Source organism: Paralichthys olivaceus, chromosome 3 (genome assembly GCF_024713975.1).
Source record: "Paralichthys olivaceus isolate ysfri-2021 chromosome 3, ASM2471397v2, whole genome shotgun sequence".
Classification (NCBI taxonomy): domain Eukaryota; kingdom Metazoa; phylum Chordata; class Actinopteri; order Pleuronectiformes; family Paralichthyidae; genus Paralichthys; species Paralichthys olivaceus.
In genome coordinates this window covers 23888941-23908181 of record NC_091095.1, presented here as the reverse complement: position 1 = coordinate 23908181, position 19241 = coordinate 23888941, and the positions used below count along the sequence as shown (strand labels likewise).

Sequence of the window (19241 nt, the reverse complement as noted above, 5' to 3'; positions counted from 1 at the left end):
ATCCGTGCGTGTAGTTCGTCCATTTAATTGTCCAGGGATTGAACATTTGCGAGCAGAATGCTCGGCAGCGGGGGATTGCAGCATCTCCTCCAAGATCTGCAGAGGATACCGGCGCGCTTCCCTCTCTTCTTTCTTCTCTGTCGGCGTATTGGTAAACATAGCGGCGGTAGAACAAAGGGGCCGCAGCAAGCACTCCGGTAAGTCGAGAAAAACTCCGTATATAGCGAAGAGCGTATATCCAAAAGTGCGAGTCGATCATACTGAGCGACAGTGCAGTGTGTACAAAAAACAAACAAGAAAGAGCGAAATAAACATAAAACTGCGTAGTGCGTGCGGAGCCATTGTCAGTGCGACCTTTCTCTACGGCGCACCAGGACAACATGAGTAAGCTGTGAACCCAGCACTGACATCATTATCACTTAAGATGAAAAGGGTTGATACACATCCAGAGCAACATTATCACTTGAATGTAAATGTTCATTCCCCCTGCCTCTGCCCTCCCCCATGGAGTCATCTCATTCTTTCACCTGATGACGTTTAAGATGTGACAGTCTTGTGCTTCTGGGAATTGATGTTCATGGAGAATGGCCTGAAATAAAATATGAAATGGACAAAAATATTAGATTGTTTCAGTGATTAAAAGAAAATATTAATTTTGTGAATGGAACATATTAAGTGCAGTTTTCACCACATTTAATAGAGGAAAGATTTGATTTTGTGTGCGTGTGTGCGACTGTGTGTTTGCGTGTGTGTGTGTGGGCCACTTCATCTTTTAATCACGTTAATGTACAGCACCATCAGTGGGCCGAATTTTTAATCACTCATCCATTCATATAGAGTGGCAAGAAACAGTTTGTTGGCCAGATTTTTTTCTGTTAATTGCTCATAAAATCTGATTTAACCTTCATCTCGGTCACAAGCAGAGACAAACACAATGTGCTTAAGTTAATAACGCACAAACAATTTTCATCTTCTGTGTCTTCACTGAACACGACCATCAAATATTCACCTGGGAAAAAAAGTATGTGAATCCTTGGATTTAGGAACTGGGTGAACCTCCTTTGGCAGCAATGGCATTAAAGTTGCCATAGAGCAGTCCTGAGACATCCTGAGACATATTTTTAGACTGTGTGGTGGGAGCTTCCCTCTGTGCTCAGTGCAGTGTCACCATTGGTTTATCTTCTGGGCTCTGACTGTCTGAAGAGATGTTGCATTAGTTATGCATCAGTGTTTAGGGTCTTTGTCCTGCTGCACCACCCAACAACTTGACCACAGAGACTGCAGAAAACGTTCAAATAGCACTTGAAGCCATCGCTCTGTGAGACTCTGCCACAGATGTAACCACAGGCCCTGCATTTAAAGGAGAGGAATTAAATCCTCTCCTCTAAATGTAGGACGTGACACTTCTCATTTGGAAACGCTGCAGATATTCAGTTTGACATCCACAACAGGGACGAATTTTTAGGCAGATGTTGCCCTCAATAATTCACACATTTATTCAGAGGCGGCACACAAAAATGCTTCATAAAACTTTCTCCTTGGAGCTTCTTGGAAAGCATAAATAGGTGAATTATTGACTAACTTTAATTCCCCATACGTGCCATATTGACTGGTTGAGATTGTTGGTTGGGTGCACATTTAGGCTTCTTTTCACGGCTAAGACATGTAACTATTTCCTTTAAAGGGGCCATGTAAGTTTTTGTCATTGCTACATAGCCAATGTTAGCATTTACAGCTGTCATACCTTTACTCCGTGAGAGCTGTCTGCAGTGGGGGAAAGCAACACCAGTGTTAGTAAATAGTAAATAGCTAAACTATAGTTTTCTCAACACAATGATGCTTGGGGAGTGACCATCACCACTACTTACCCCAACTTTTGGCAGCAGTGAAATCGTACATATATCACTTTTAAATGGGGCCTATTTTGCTTGATTTGGGGGTTCAATATTTAAATTTCCTTCCCAGCAGCCACTCTCAGCTCTCATACTTGGATTCAGCTCCTGCCTGCCCTCGCTAGAAACCAGTCTGCTCTGATTGGCCGGCAGGACCGGTCTCTTCTGATTGGTCCAGCACGTATCAGAAGTGTCACGCCCACTAAGGAAGTCCTCTAGCTGAGCTGCCCGAGCTGCTAATGTGCACATTAATAAACACCGATGGTGAATGGCGACAGAGAGAGGAGCCACTAGTCCTGACAGTGTACTACCAAGACTGGAGCAGGATGTTTCAGAATGGTAAGCAACATTGTTACTGTGTAATTTCTCTGCTTGACATGTCCACAGACCGACTAAATCGCATATCACTGTGATTAGGTTCACTTGTGGAAACTGAAAAAGAATCCAGAGGTGGTAAATATCTACTGCAAAGAAGTCCGGAAGGCAGTACTAATTATATTATTTTATTCCACATGTATAGCTCTTATACTAACAATCCTCCCATTTATATATGAATCATATATATAATATATAATATAAAAATACATGTATATATATATATATATATATATATATAGAACTATGAGTATAAAGGGTATATGCTATGCACATTCCCATATCTCCTGATACAAATGCAGAAATACTGTATATGTTATCCTCAGCCTCTGTATATTTTATTCTATCAACTTTTTATTCTCTTGTCTACATCAGTAGCTCAGAATATCTGCTGCCATAACATATGAAGTCCCATGACCTGGGATCAATAAATGGTAAATGGTTTGTATATAGAGCTTTTCTAGTCTATGACCACTCAAAGCTCTTTACAGTACAGTTTGCCATTCGCCCATTCATACAGTGCATCTAATTGCAGCACTTCTTTTGTTCAATGGGGCAATTTAGGGTTCAGCATCTTGTCCAAGAACACTTTAGCATGCAGATGGGAAGAATGGGGATTGAACTGCCGACCTTCTGGTTGAAGAGGGTTGGAGAGGGTTACCACTGCTCTACCTCTAGGTAACCCAGTCATAACCCGGTCGTAACCCAATAAAGTCTATAAAATAAAAACAGCAACTATTTCATTATACCACAGGATGAGAAAAACAATCAACAATCAGAAATAATTGCTTTCCTCAAAATAGCCTTTTTGCAAATATTATAAAATACACATTTATAAGAAGGTTTTCTTTGTGAATCTAATAGTGTCTCATTCTCTTCCCACAGGCGGCTCTGACACTTCGGCTACTGAGGCTTTGTCAACAGGTGCTGGTTGTATAGGAATATGTGTTGTCTGCCAGATCAGCCAGGAGTTTCTTAATCCAATTAGTCAGAATGTTGGCTTCTGACTCCCCCTTGACTGAAGCACGACTTGTGGTGAGCAACCACTTCCTCTTTGAGGGTCTGTAAAATGACACCTCATTTGTAAAATATTTCATTCAAACAAGTAATTTCTTGTGTTTTCCTGAATCCACCTTTGTTGTTTAGTTTTACCTTAAATCATGCTCATAATTATGTATTTGAATGTGTTCTTATGTTGCAATAGTAAACAAAACTGTAAAAGAAACAATAAAAAATGTTTTTGCAACTTACTGTGGGGTCTGCTTTTCTGCTTGTGGAACACAACTCTGTAGACTGGTTGTTCTGTGGATGTTGTAGCTTGCTTGTCTCTCCATTTTCATTGTAATGTAGGGCTGCAAGAAACAAGCTACAATAATAGAATAGCAAATCACAAGGCACACAAGTTAATTATGTTAGTAGATCAGTAAATTAGTTTGAAGATGGTACAGTCACTAGTAACTAACTTATAAGTTAGTGTAAAATACATTATGAAGTATATTACCTGCACAATATTCCCATGAATGGTAAAACTGCATTTTTTGGTGTGAAGCGTAGAATCAGGCTGTGGAACATCTTCAGCGAGGAGATTTGATGGTGGTGGCTCAGCTTCACTACACCCTTGAGGGCTCTTCCTGTGCAGGATGATGTGTAGTACTTTGTGCAGTACTACTGAACCTTAAATAACATTACAAAAATATTTTGTAGAAAAAGTAGCTCATTCCATCATTCCACACATAAATGATTTGGCACCATAATAAAAGATATGTAAAGTGATATCAGAGACTTCCATTCATCTGTGATTCTCTGAGAAAGTGCTGTTAGTCTGTTCTAATGTTATTACCGTGAAATGCTTTGAGATATACTATACTTTAGTAGCTGTTTTACCACGCTACTTTGTTTATATATGTTTAGTTATAAACTAATTCTGTAACTTTAACTTGAGCAGTAAATAACACCCATTTAGTGACCATATGACATGCACACCTTTACTTCTCACATGTTAATTCAAGACATGAGCTGCAGTTCCTCCATATTAGCTTCAGCAGGAGGTGCATGTGTGAACGCAAATGTCTGAGTGAGACGCTCCTTAGTTTCTGTGGACTTTATGCACCTGGCCTCTGATGTATAAAGTCTGTAAAAATCCAGGAGGAGTCGATGTGTGAACACAGCAGAGATGTTGACTCTGAACACGTGACAAGATACAAAAACGCCAGCATGTATTCAAACGTGTGCATGACATGTTTGAAAGAGTAATATGATGAAAAGCAGAAAGGAGTACTAAGCATACACACTGTGCTGTGTCACCCTCACGCCCACTCTTGTGTGTGATTTCACTGGACAATAAGTTATTTTCATCCATTTACTAAAATCAATAAGGACAATCAAACCTACACAGCCTTATTTGCCCTCTATCTGTAACGTTTCAGAGTTTCTTTGGACCCCAGTGCTAAGACAGACACACAAGGCAATAGTCTGAGTGAAAGCTAAACCAGAAATCATTGTCTGACAAGATGGCACGAGGATGTAGTGAGGTGGCGAGCGAATGGTTCGCTCCAAGAATCCAGTCCACGGGGACGGCAGGTGAGCCGGAGAGTGGATCCTGATGACACGAGGAGAAAGGCAGTTAGCAACGCAGGAATCAAGACACATAGAGCAGCCAGGAACGAGATACTACCACAGTGGTATCGTGACCGAGCTGGCGATGACTGGGAGAACGACCAGGGGAGATATACTGCAGGTGATGTTGTGAGCCGTCCCTGGCCGCGCCTCCGCAGAGTCATCAGCGGGAGATGGCACACACCTGTGGAGAGGAGAAACACAAGGGAAGGAGGGAAAACACTAGTGGGCACAGAGGGACTGTGACACTTTCTCACCTTCTCCAATAGCTCCTCATCAGTGAGTTTAGCAGGTTTCAAGAATTGCTCCTAATTTGCAAACAACTGGCTGGATAGAAACTTTAGGGGATGATTACATTCTCCACAGTTGTGAAAATAACGCCAGAACTGTACGTTCATGGTTTAAAAAAAGACATGTTAGACATGCTTAGTGCACGGCTCTGCTATACTGTTATATGCAAATCACAGTTGTGGGGGCTACAGGCTACACACTGTCTGTACTGAAACTTAATTCAGAAGTGATTTATACCAACTGTTAATAGAAAACAAACATTAAAATGATATGTTGCTTATGGCTTGTCTTCCTGGGTCCTCAGCATGGCTCTTTTAGGAGGGAATGGCCCAATCTTTCAGCAGAGTCCTAGCTGATAATCCAGCTTCATGCTGGGCTCTGTTTGTGAAGAGTGGTGTGACCAAGCAAAGATAGTTGCATGTGGCTGTTGTGGGTCCACAAAAATAACGTTTATCCATTGTTGCTTGGTATTTTCTTCTTTAGCGACGTAAAACAAATGAAACTTTCCTTCACAACCAAACAAGCACTTTCAAAGATGCCTTCAGTTGCAGACGCTGCGCCAAGCAGACTGTGCAGGTACAAGTCTGTCCCGCTGCTGGTCAGGCATTGTTGTTTCCCAGTGCTTGGACCAGATGTCCAAAAGATGCCATAGCATGGAAAAAACAGGAAAGCGGGCGTTCACTAAAGAGACGTCCTGCCCCCTGTGGCTCAAAGAGATTACGCCAACATGCATTTAGCCCATTTTATGAAACTCTGACCATGTGTAACATGAGAGTACAACATTGTTACATTATATTTACCTTTGAAAGCAAGAAAAAGCATAAAAGGTCCCTGTAAATTATATTTGTCACTTTCAGAATCCACAATCTTGGTTTAAACTCAGCTCTAATCAGGCTCAAATCTCATTCTGAATCTTATTAACACATAGATATGCATAACATGTTTGGAATGAGGTGATACTTTCTGCAGGGTAAGTGAAGTAGACTAATATATGCATCTGTAGCAACACCCTCGGTTCAGGATATTTTTTATGCTTTCACAATTCACTGATGAACATTTAATCTGAAAACCATAAAGTGGAAAGTGTTGATACAAATATCAAAATAATGGTGGCACTGCAATTTCTAGATGAATGAATTTGAGCTAAACCAGCAAAACTGTAATGGAGTACCTGGAAATAAATATAAATATATATATATGTCAAGATGTAAATTGTACATTTGTTACAAGTGTAAGGAATCTATAGAATACATTTATATCAAGGCTTGAAAGCACAAATATTCAGGGAAGAAGAAACTCAAACTGACAGTTGACTTTTGACCATTGAAACAGCGTGAGCATACAATATCAGATGTGTGATTCCAACATCTTAGAAAACATGCACCAGATACTATGATGTTTTAAAAGATTATGCTTATTTTTTTATTATGCTTCAGTGTTCAGAAAACACATCACTTTCCTCATACTGTCCATAGCTGTAGCTCCAGTCTCTCTCTGAAATGCTTGGTATTAGCTCCTGTCTCTTTAAGACCCCCCCTCCTGATAAAGCCCAGTCTGCTGTTAATTGGCCAGATAGCCCACTCATTTGTAATTGGTCAAATGCTTCCAGTTTGTGTAGGAAAGGCCGGTCTTCGCTTTACCTGGCTTCGTCTGGGGGTGTTCCAGTCTAGCCACTAGATGTGTATTATGCAAATGTTGAAAACATGCACGTGAGCAAAACATTGGCTAACGGAACATCCGACCATTTTAAATAAAAACATATTTAAAGCAACATCCCAACTTCTCATGACAACACAACTGAGATTTCTCAGTATGTGTGTTGCTGTCTTTGTGAGGACTCTTTACATAATAGACCCTACAGAGTGAGGACATTGTGACCGGTCCTCACTATTTCAGTGGACTGTTTAAGGGTTAAGACTTGGTTTTAGGGTAAGGTATTTAATTTTAGAATTAGGTTTCGGTTAAGGTTAAGCATTTAGTTGAAATGTTTAAGATTAGGGGAAGGGGGAAGGGAATGCATTTTGTCAATAAGTGTCCTAAGATACAAACGTGTGTGTGTGTGTGTGTGTGTGTGTGTGCCTGTCTGTCTAAAACCACCCTCTTCATGGTGGCTGCCAGGTAACATCAGGGCTAATCACATACCATGACTACACAAAACACCAGAAATTGACAACGAAGATCTTAATACTAGAGGTAAGGTAAAGTAGTTATTGGCATTAATTAGACAAAATGAAGCAGTAACTACATGTCTGCAAAAGATTGCAAGCTCATGCTCCTGGACTGTCAGCAAATTGGTGTATTTGCTGAGGTGTAGAATCCTCTTATATTAAATTAACTCCTAAGGGTAGTGGGCTGATCAAATAAAAAATCAGAATAAGCACCATCCAGCAACTCTAAAAAAACACATGCACACACTCAGAAAGGCAAAACTGTATCTCCACATGCAGTTCTCGAAACTGTGTTTTCTGAACTTTTAAATTCATCATGAATATGTCAAAAGATCTATATGGACACTTGTAACTGTTCGAAATGACAGTTCCTGTCGCTAGCCTGTGCAATACTGTGTTTTTTAGCCTTTAAAGGGAATTTACAACTTCCAGATTTCTAGTATCGATAAAGAGTCTGGTGTTCACGTAATACTATAATGACCATGTGAATGTCCAGTGGACAGTTCCTCTGAAAACAGAACAGACCAGTCAACACCCAGGTGTCTCTCAGCCATACTCTCCTATCACAGGAGGAGTCTCATGCTTAATAAACCTTTAATAACTTGTACATAATTAGTCTTGCATGATGGATTTTCAATATTTCAAACTTGTTATCATACAATCAACACCATACACACCATAACCCTATTTTCACATACATACACAAATCATTATGATTATTATATAGATGCTTAATTTTAACCAACCTAGAGGGTTGATAGTTTCAAAGTAAACCAGGGTATTAATAAGGCAGTAGCAGAGTTTCTGAAGACACACAGAAGTTGTCATTTATTACTTGATTTGCAGGCTACACTGAGTAGAAAATTAATGTTTGAACGTTCGACATTCATAGCCTGCTACTTAATTTGACTCCCTGAAGGGAAAAAAAGACAAAAAAAGCATTTCCTCTACAAAGGCAGCACCACAGCTTTGAAGTCACAATGCAGTGCTTTGTTTTGGGACACGAAAAGTATGCTGAGGTGACACTGAGGTAGTTTTTGGGGTGTGTGCAGTCATGGTGACATGACTTTGTGTCAGCATGTGGGACTGTGTGTGTGTGTGTGTGTGTGTGTGTACGTGTGTGTCAAATATGCACGTGTGTATGTGCATATTTGACAGTGGAACAAAACGTCCTGGCAGCTCTGGGGCCTTGAGAGCCTTTAGTGTTGTTTCCTGTCAAAAGCTTGACAGGTCACTCCAGTTTTTTTTTTCTTCTCTCAGAACAGAATAGAACAAACTAGAATATAAAAGACAAGAAGCAGAGTGAGGAGTTGTGTCTGAAGTTTGTAATCACTGTGGTCCCTCGATGACAAAAGATTTCTGAATGAGATAAGGATTTGATTTGAAAAGACATCACAGGGATAGAAATGATAGTGTTGTGGTGTCATGTGCCTGACAGTTCCCCTTTCTTCTGTTTTTCACCTCAGAACACCGGTTTCCTGTCAGAGGCCCAGTTTTCTGTGGAGTCGCCAGAGACCCTGGACCCACTTTTCAAGTTCCATGAAACCATTGCTAAGGTAGGACCACCATACCTATCCCTACTGCTACCTGCAGAATGACAGCAGCACCTTCCAAATCATACAACAATAAACGAGTATGTGGCAGTTTTTTCTTAGAAAAAAGGGAAAATATTCTGAAATGCAAATCCTCGCATGCACAAGAATACCTCCAGACAGTGGCTCTTCGGTAAGATGTTTCCATCTGTACAGCGACATATGCACCAAAATCTGCAGAGACAAACAAATAATTCTACAAGCAAAATGATAAGTGAAATGAAGACGTGTTGATGCATAATATAGCAAAACTGCAACAATGTCATAATATGAAAATCTAAGCAATCTACGCAAAATTCCTTTGTTTTGCGGTTAACTCTCCTAAGCTACTGATACAAGGCCATCGCACTACATACAGTGTTAGGGCTCTTAATGATATTAAGACATTTCCCTCATCAGCTCATAAAATGTCCTAAAATCACCAGAGAGCAAGACATGTTTGATCAGTTTGCCACAGTGAGCAAAGAAGGAAACCAGCACATTCATCTTATTCATTGTAAGACACCTTTATTCACCGGTGTTTCTTGGTACATCAGACCTGCCTGAGAGGGTTGTGTCCTCGCTTTTGGTTTTTTCTTTTTGTGTTGAGATGTGTCGAAGCACTGTTAGCATCCTATTGCGGCTGCTAGGCAACTGTAAAGCCAGCCACTGTCAGTCGATCAGCCGGTGTGGCAGATGAAATTACCAGGGTCATTAGGTAAGTAAAGCATTAAAAAAGGCACCATCCATTTCAGCTGCAGCAATCAAAGCCTTATAGATTTTGATTATATTGTGTGTCGATGAAACAGACTGTGCAGGGACAGTCACAACTTTCAGTTCCCAACAGATCTGATAAAGAAAGCCATTTTGTTTGCCTTAGTTCATACAGGTTAGTGTTGGATATCAAACGTGACCATTTTGCCACTCACCAGAATTGACAATTTGCTCAGTTGACTTAAAAGTGAACATTTTACATTGAAATTGGTTCAATCATCAAAGACACTCCCTCCTTCCTTGGCTGCCTTTTTCACAAGTTCAAAAGTGCTTTTTCCCCTTCAGCCGTGTATAGCCAAGATTGTGCAGGTTGAGAGTGAGTGTCCAACATCTTGCTCTCAGCCGTTTTGAGTGTGTCAGTCAGTTACTTCAAGGGCACCGCATTAGACAGTGAATTGGGACACAGCGATAGCCTCATGTTCTCTTCACATTGCGACACGAGTTAGAACTCTCTCCTAGAATGACTGTGTAAAAGTCAGATAAAATACACACTGCTGACGTAAGCTGTTGCCAAATTAGGATCTCTATCTCAGTTAACAGATTGGACCCTTTTAAAATAGCCCTCACAGTTAGGAGGAATGCTTTCATTGCTTATAAATGCCACCAGTTCACCACAGTTGCTGCCACTGTAGAATAGCTGTCACAGTTTACAAATTACATAACGCACAGTGACATTTCCATTATCTTTTATGGAGAGCCAGCTCTAAATGGAGCTGCTTTGTTTCGGTGTGTCCTTACCTCACATGTGTAAAGGGACACTTAGTGTACAAGTACTGCCTGGCCGGAAAACTGCACTGCCAAATTTTAGAAGATGTTAACGCAGACTGAATCAACTTACTGAGAGGCTTCAGCTCCTAAACGCCCTGTTACAAACAAAGGGACTTTTATTACGTACAGCAGAGAGGACAGAAGCTGTTTAATTGGCGAGAGAGATGTAAAGGTTTGTACATATAAGAAGCGTCTTCTTTTCGTGCTGTAGCTGCTAACTGTTTCACATTCTTCCTGCAGTGTATGATTGTAGTGCAGTGCCCTTTCTAAACCTGCCTGTTTGGAATGGCTGTTCTCTTGGCCTGTGTTAATACTCCAGAGCTGCTTCAGAATTATTGCTTGTCATTAGTGAGGCCTCCTCAAACTATTCTACAATATATTGTGACTTTTGACTGTTCGTGTGGAGAGCTTTTCATAAACAGTCTATGGTGCACAGTGAAGTTAGAATACTTTGTGTTCATCCTACCAGTTTTTTTCTGCAATAGGTTTTGTATCAATGTTTTTCATAAAATGAAACTATATCATTATTATTATTTGTTTTATTATTCTGTGTCTGTGGATTATATATAAGTTTGAAATATTTGCTTTAATAGTTTTATGTTTTTGTATATTACGTGCAGAAATATGTGAAGTAATTCTCAAGATCACAGCTTTTCAAAATAAAAGCTCCGCATTTCAGCTTGAGCATTGCAGCAACAAATAAGACATTGTGCTTTAACTTGCCAGACAGGAGGAGATTTTGTGAATGTGTTTGCCATGATGGAGATCAGCACCAATAGGTGGGGTCTCATTTATATCTGTTGCGTACGCACACAGCGGGGCCTGAAACATGCGTTTGCCACTTCTCACACAAATGTTGGGATTTATAAAAACAAACCTAACGGGAGAATTTGCGCATTTCCACGCAAAGTCGGGCCGATGCGTGTGGACATTTTGGAGACGAGAAAGTGCCGATGCAGACATGAGGTGATGAACTGAAGCAGATTATCGATCCACTTCATCATTTACATGAAAACCAACAACTTTGGTTTTTCCATAAGAACCTTCGATTGCAAAAGATATAAAACAAATTACAGCAAATTACATTCAGATACCATTAAACAACAGAGTCGCAGAGCCAAGTCATCAGTAGTTTTAATAATATCTTCTAACACTGTGCAAAATCGCTGCAGCGAACGTGACTGTGCCATCAGGCGCACAGAGCGCACTGGAGATCACTCACAAAATAAAGAAAAACTCTTTACTTTGAAACTTCTATTTTCAAATAATATCCCAGAGTTAAGGTTAGGATCCGCTGATGTGTGAGGTAATCGGCCCGATGGCTCTAAATATATAAATACTGTGGTGATGTAATGCAGCGTGATGGATGCATGCGAATGGAAAATGAGGAGGAAACGAGGGTTCAGCGATGACTGAAGCTGGTCTCCTGTTTACTCAAATTTTTATAAAACAGTGGAACCTGGATATAATGATCAACCATTTGTCGGGATAAAAAATCTTGGGACTGAATTATTCCTATACAAATTCTCAGCAGTGTTCATTTGGGGTCTTTTCATACACGTTTGGATCATACAAAAGTCTCCTCCAGCTTTCCATACATTGTCTTGCTGTTGTTCTTCCCCATTCTGAGTTTACACATGTGTCCGATGACGATGTTTGAGTCTGAGCGTGTGTGTCAGCGCGAGAGAGGAGAGGGGAGCGAGCAGAGTCAGGATGAGCTCAATGATTGATTGAATGCACCCTCTCTGAAGAAAGATTTAACTCATTAAGAAAAGTATCGATCATTATGTGATGATCAATGTTGATATTGATCATCATCCGGTCAGTGCATGAGAGAGAGAGAGGAGAGAAGGTGTTATAGACACTGTCTGGGGAAGTTAAGATTAAATAAATGTAAAATAAATAAATGAAACTAGTAGTAGTCACAGACACCATAGGGTACCTTCAACATTAAAGGCTAAAAGCAGGCACAAGGTTTGGACATGCGCGTGACGTTTCTTTCTTTCTTTCTTCCTTTGCTTCAATATTTAAGATAAAAGGCCCCAGCTTACTTTATCTTAGATCTGTAGGAAGATCTGAAACAAGGGCAAAACTGCTTTCAGCGATGGGTGTGTGTGTGACAGTGTAGGCTGTTATTGTCCGCTGTGCAGGCAAACTTCATGTCCGTCCCATCCCTGCTGGATGGTGATTGCTTGGCTGAAAGGCGGATTCTTAGGCAGCTCATTTTTCTCTGATGTTCTTTTTTTCATGGAAAACCACTCACCTAACATGGAGAGGAAGAGAAGAAACTTGGCAATGACCTCGAAAACAAAGACTACATTTACTGACTCAACACATATATATTACAGTACAGCTTGCTTTAAACAACTGTAATCTTTGACATCCACTGAGTTGAGGTTTAGGGGCTTTCTGTAGGTAAGTACCACTGGTGATTTTTGGATCGATACCGCTGATACACACTGCGTTCTTCCCACAACTTTTCCCATATAAGAAATGACAATATGTGGAACTGCATTCACCTGACACCTTGGTGAATGTTTGAGGTTTAGGCACAAACATGATCTGAATAGAATCACGTAGAGATTATGGTTTAGTTAAAGTTAGAACTTCATTGAGGTTATAAAAACATGATTATGTGTTGAAAGCATGACTATACTTTGTAAGGTTTGTGATCATAGTCCTTGTTGCAACTGGCTCTCTAATAATGCCACATTTACCTGCAAGGGATAATAGTCATACTCTCACTAGAGGGGCATTGCCTTTTTGGGTATTTTCTGAAATGATAAACATTTCTTTCATTTGCCATAGGAGGAGAGTTTTACTATTCAGTATTTAGGTTAGATGTGTTCCTTTTTCTCAGCTCTTTCAGGTTGAACTCTGTTTGTGCAATCCAAACCTATGTTCATGTTTAATGCTATTTGTTTCTGTACATAGTGTAATCAGCAGCAAGACTTAAAGGTATTCCAATGGTGACAGTTCTTTGGTGTCTTTGAACCAAGTGTTACCATCTACATTTACGTCATGATTATGTCTAAGTGGCCACTTTCTTATCACACCACATCTATTGCACTTCTGTCCGTCCTGGGAGAGGGATCCCTCACCTGTGGCTCTCTCTGAGGTTTCTATGTTTAATTCCCCTGTTAATAGGATTTTTGGTAGTTTTTCCTTACTCTTGTTCAGGGTTAAGTATAGTGGATGCCGCACCTTGTTGAGGCCTATGAGACAAGTTGTGATATGTGATTATGGGCTATACAAATAAAATTTGATTGGTTGATATTACGATTGGATTTAATGATTTATACTGTGGGCTACATTTGAGAGATTGCCATCATCGTCGCTATGCCAAATTCCTTGTTGGCAGTTCCTTTTTGTGGTGCGGCCAATTATCAACTAATTACTTTGATAATGACAAAAATATAAAAGTCTGATTATCATTAATTTTCTCATTATGTCAAAGGAAAATCATAACATTTGGAAATTAATGGTATCTTTGGAAAGTGTAAATCATCCAGAATGTGAAAATACATGTATCATGTCTGTGGGTTCAGATCTGACTCCAGCTTATGACTAATGATGAAAGGACTGAGATTTTAGATGCAAATTGCAACAATAGCTATCTTGTCACAGTCGGGAACACCTGTTCAGTATATTTGCCTCACATCTCTCCCTCTGCACTCCGACTTCAACTCCCCCCTTTTCTTAGTATTTCATAATATTCACCTAAGCTGGCCATGATAGATGACCTTCAGCCTTCACAAGGTTACAGTTTAATCCATGTGAATTCATTACATTCTTATTTACTACTTTTCTGTAGCACTGGCCTATTTCCTAGTTGCAGTATGTGTAAATGCTACACAAAAGCAGCAGTTTTTCACCCTATTCTCACCATCCTGGCTCCTGGATTGTCTGTGTGTTACACTCTTAAGTTGATGAGATCCTGTGTGACGGTGTTGCACTAGATCGTATGCTACAATCTGTTCAGCCCATTTTTTCCTGCGCCATGGACAGTGGCATCAGGTTTGTTGGGCTTGTGATCACAGCACAGGTGTGTCCATTTATTCTGACTGATTGAATCTCTGCTCAGGCTGAAGTTTGGTGCCACTGTGCTGTGAAAATCATGTGGTCTACCAAACAAATTGTGCATTTAGGAATGAGAAGTTGTCTTTAATAGGTTACCAAATAGCAGCAGGAATTTAAACAGCAGAGAAAGAGAGAGAGAAAGAGAGAAAGAGAGTGTGTTTACTAAACTATTTATCAGTAGGGGGAAAACATTATATGTAATGTTGCTCCCTTCACTGTAGCTCCAAGTATATGAAAGGATTAATTTATGTATTCCTCTATCTAATGTTACTCTGGATATACATGCCATGTTTCTATATATTTACTGCATAAACATTTATGTCAGACAAAAAGAAAAAAATTGAAACTAGACAAAGGATAGAGTGAATTCCTCTTGTGGTTGCCTGTGAAGCTACACCATCCAACATATACTATTTATCCATAAAAACATACCATGTAATATCTAAAGAGATCTCAAGTTCATTTTCCCCTTAATGGCATCATGGTGCTTTGAGTTACCTCTGTGCAGCAGAACCCAGAGCTGGATTATTCTCATGTGGAAACTGGTTCATTGCAACCGCAAATGAAAAGAAATGACAGGACACAACAAAGTAAGAACTGCGCTCTGTTACGGTGAGGAAGGACACATTGTGTTCCAGCTGAAAAATCAATTGGCATCAGAAAGTTCAATCTCATCGAACTTGACTCTCAAAATTGAAAGGCCATAAAAAAGTAATTTATTTTCCCAACTGAATGGTGGTGAATGAAAAAATCGTTTCTGCAGTTTACCAACAGACAAAATTGTAATTAAAAAGTGTGACTTTCCATTTTTACTGTTTTATTTATGATGTATTGAGTTACATTTTCTGACTTGACAGATATCTCATCGGTACTCGTGCTTGTTTCTGGACACTGTACTAACAAGCCACTTTCAATTCTGATTAACACTGAAAGACAAAAACCCACAGTAGCCAAACACTAGGGCCACAAGCGACGTATAACGCGGCACCGAAAGACCATGATCACTAGTTCTTATATCTGAATATTTGTGATCAATGGATATCTAACTGTATCATCTTGAAATAAGAAATGAACCCAATTTAAAGAATACATTTCCAGGTAAAATTAGGGAAACTTATTATCCTCTCTCTGTAGAGCTGTAAATCTTGGTTTTCTTTATTTTCAGTTAATTTGGTGTGACAGCAAAATGCTGAGGTGCTGTCCCGTCTTATAGTGTCGTGAAAACTGGAGTCGCAGATATTACTGCTAGCGTTGGACATTAACTGTCACATGCATTTGTTATCTCTGATGTGTGGTCTGAATTGCAATACAGAGTAATCAGAAACGTGATTCTAAAATGAATTTAGCAATTTTGAATGAGTTGAAATGAATCGACTTGAATTGTTCCTTATGGTTTTATTTCCATCTATCACTTTCTGCTCCTATTGTGCTGCACAGTGTGTTTTTTGTCTCTCTCTCTTTCTCTCTCTTACACTCACGCATATATACAGATACACGCACACCCACCCACCCCTACCTCTCCATGGAATGGTGTATGTGCATTGTTAGTGTTGTAGCTCAGGGACTGTGCTTATGCCCTTTGTCCCTGTACTCATTTGTCAAGTGCAGTTTTGGACGCAGCTCGGTTGGGAGGGTTCAGGGAGGCAGGTGGCAACAGCAGGCATCTCTCCCTCCCTCGCTCTTTCTCTTGTTCTCGCTTTCCTCTCTCCTCCATTGCTCCCTCGGCCTCTCTCAATGTCTCTCAGTGGGCATCGTTCTCTGTGTAGCTAATTTTGTAAGCATGACGTTGTGTGCTAGTTGGTTTCCCCAGCCACCAGCAAGACGAGGCTCGCAATGATTAGGCGAAAGAACAAAAGCCCTGGCATGCGCCTTTACTGTTCCCAGCTGCACACCGCTGGGCATACACAATGGAATTGGGAAGGTTTGAATGTGCGTGTATGTTGAATATAAAAATATATCTTGAGTAATTAAATTACCTGCAAGGGAATGAATATAACAATATATCTAGAGTAATTAAATTACTTGCAAGGGAATGAACATGACATTTCCTGAACTTATGGAATACAAATTACCCAGATGCAGAATCAGTAATATTCAGATTCATCCCTCTATGTTACTCTATGTCCTCCAATGCTTTATTTTAGAACTCAACCAAAATAAAGCATTGGTATCTGTTTAAGAAAACAATTCATATAATGATTGATTCTAATGGTTTTGCTACACAAATGTCTTATGTTAGTCCATTGCTGTGATCAGTAACACTTCTCATAACCTGCACAAACTGTCAATGTTTATTAATAAACATGGAATTCATTTTCTAACTGCCAAGTGACAGTCATGGACTATATTGACATGTTATGTTGTCCATCTAGTAGAGGAACTAGATGAGAAAATCCTTCAGAAGAGAGTGACAGACTTTGTCATGTCGGCTTTTTTGGAGAATTTTACAAATTTGGCATGGGCATTACAGTTTTGGGCTGGTTCTCCTCAGAGGCATTTCAGAATCAGAAATACTTTATTGATCCCAGGGGGAAATTGTGTTGCTCCATGCAAGAGAAAAAATATAAGCATCTAAGATAAAAAAAAGAAATATGATATATACAATATATATAATGTGTGCGTACTGTACATTGAGGATTGAGTGCAAGCATGGATATGTGCTGATATTGCTGGCATTGTAATGAGTCCAGTCTGTTGACTCAGAGGGAGGAGTTGTATAGTTGGATGGACAAAGGCAGGAATGACGTCCTGTGGCCCGCACGTCATGGAGAGGGTGAAATTGTTCAGGATGGCATGTAACTTAGACAGCATCCTCCTCTCTGTTACCGCCGTCAGCTCCAACCAAACAGTGCCACTGGCCTTGCGGTTCAGTTTGTTGAGTCTGTTGGCGTCCGCAACCCTCAGTCTGCTGCCACAGTACACAACAGCAAACAGGAGAGCTCTGTCCACCACAGTCTCATAAAATAATATGCCATGTTGCTCTCAATTTTGCCCATTACAAATAAGGGAACCTCAGATCTTGATTCTCACCTCAGCATGCCTGGCCAATCACGCCATAAAATCAATGTACTTGCTGGATTATTTTGTGAAAAAGTTAAAAAAGTTTGCATTCACACATTTCTCAATTTCGACCTGATTGATTGCGTCATACAGGTGAGCGGTGGAGCAGACAGAGAAGGGACGTATTAACTCCGCTGTGTGGATCACATGACTTTCACCTGTGTCGGCTCTTATCACCACAAACGTTCTAGACATCTTTGTCGGTGTCTTCTATGTGTGTGCCGCGCTTATTCAATGGGGCATATTTGTTTTCTTTCATCATCAACCCCCCCCCACCCGCTCGCAGTGAATCTGAGGGGTAGAGTGGTCGTCCTCTAACAGAAGGTCGGCAGTTCAATCCCCAGTCTTCCCCATCTGCATGCCGAGGTGTCCTTGGGCAAGATGCTGAACCCCGAATTGCCCCTCATAGAACAAAAAGTGCTGCTAATAGATGCACTGTATGAATGTGTATGTGAATAGGTGAAAACCGTAATGTAAAGAGCTTTTACTGTTCATCAAGACTGCAAAAGTGCTATATAAATACAAACCATTTATAGAAATGCAAACCATTCATTATGCTAGGAGGCCAGGTGGAAAAAGTCAGCAGAGACTGCGGAGTGTCTCACTCTGACATTTTGCTTTCAAACATGCACCAACAAAATACAGGGGAAATGCAGAGTTCAGTGCATGTCTGAAAGCAGTTTATGTGTGCAAGCAGCTTCACAGGAGTTAGCAGGCTGGGTTTAATGCAGTTTTTTCTTGATAATAATGATGAGCATTGAGTTGAAATGGCAGATCATGTCAGTGATACCTGCTGGATGACAGAGAACAGAGAAGAAGCCTATTTACAAGCAATTTACAAGTGTCATTGAAATTGATTTCATGTCCTTGGCTTTGAGGAAAGTACAAATGGAAGGATAAGGAGATTAAAAAAACAAAATAGACAAGGAGAGGGGAGGGCGGGATGGGAACAGAGCAAACAGAGCCAGAAATGGACAAAGGGAAAGGGGGAGAATGACAAAGTGGCAGATAAGCCTGCAAGTAGAGATGAAGGTGATGAAGACTGAATGCTAGAGGCCTCCCAGAGAGAAAGTGATTGGTGCAAACAGGAGAGAGGTTTCAGAGAAATGGACGGATGGATTATCTAACCAAAAGAAAAAGAAAAAGGTAAATAAAGCCTATAATAAAGTAAATGATGTGCGAATAGCCAGACACAGGCATAAAAAGCAGTAGAAGAAGAAAAGAATGAAAGAGACTTGACAGGAAATGACAAAGGAACAAAAGAGCAGTAAGAAGAAGTAGAAGAAGACACTAATGAGGGATCCATGTTCTGGGAACAGAATCGGATGCATGATGGTTAAGTGGATATGAGGAGTATAGCACATTTCTTTTTCAGGTTTCTGCTCATCTATCTTTTTTAATGAGTTCTGTGAATCCGTCACTTAACCTCTGTTTCTCATTTCTCTCCAAGAACAAAAACACCATCAGATGTAATCAGGAGGGGAAGTTCAGAATTCCTGGGCAGAAAGTTAATTTGACTTAAGGTTCTACTTAAGGTTTAAACCAAGAGCCAAAAGTCTTGAGCAATTACACTTTCAATCAGCGTTCAGCAGAGGGTTGTTTCTTACAATGGTAATAAAATTGGTGTATTCATTTTTTTTCATATT

The 19241-nt window shown here is 40.2% G+C and overlaps 1 protein-coding gene across 1 annotated transcript in view; it reads left to right on the top strand.

Annotated features, from left to right (window-relative positions):
* LOC109625321 (inactive N-acetylated-alpha-linked acidic dipeptidase-like protein 2) overlaps positions 1-19241 on the top strand; it is a 428309-nt gene that overhangs the window by 345090 nt on the left and 63978 nt on the right. The window contains exon 14 of the mRNA XM_020080522.2: positions 8809-8898. Coding sequence (XP_019936081.1) covers positions 8809-8898 — 90 coding nt within the window. The remainder of the gene's footprint in view (positions 1-8808; positions 8899-19241) is intronic.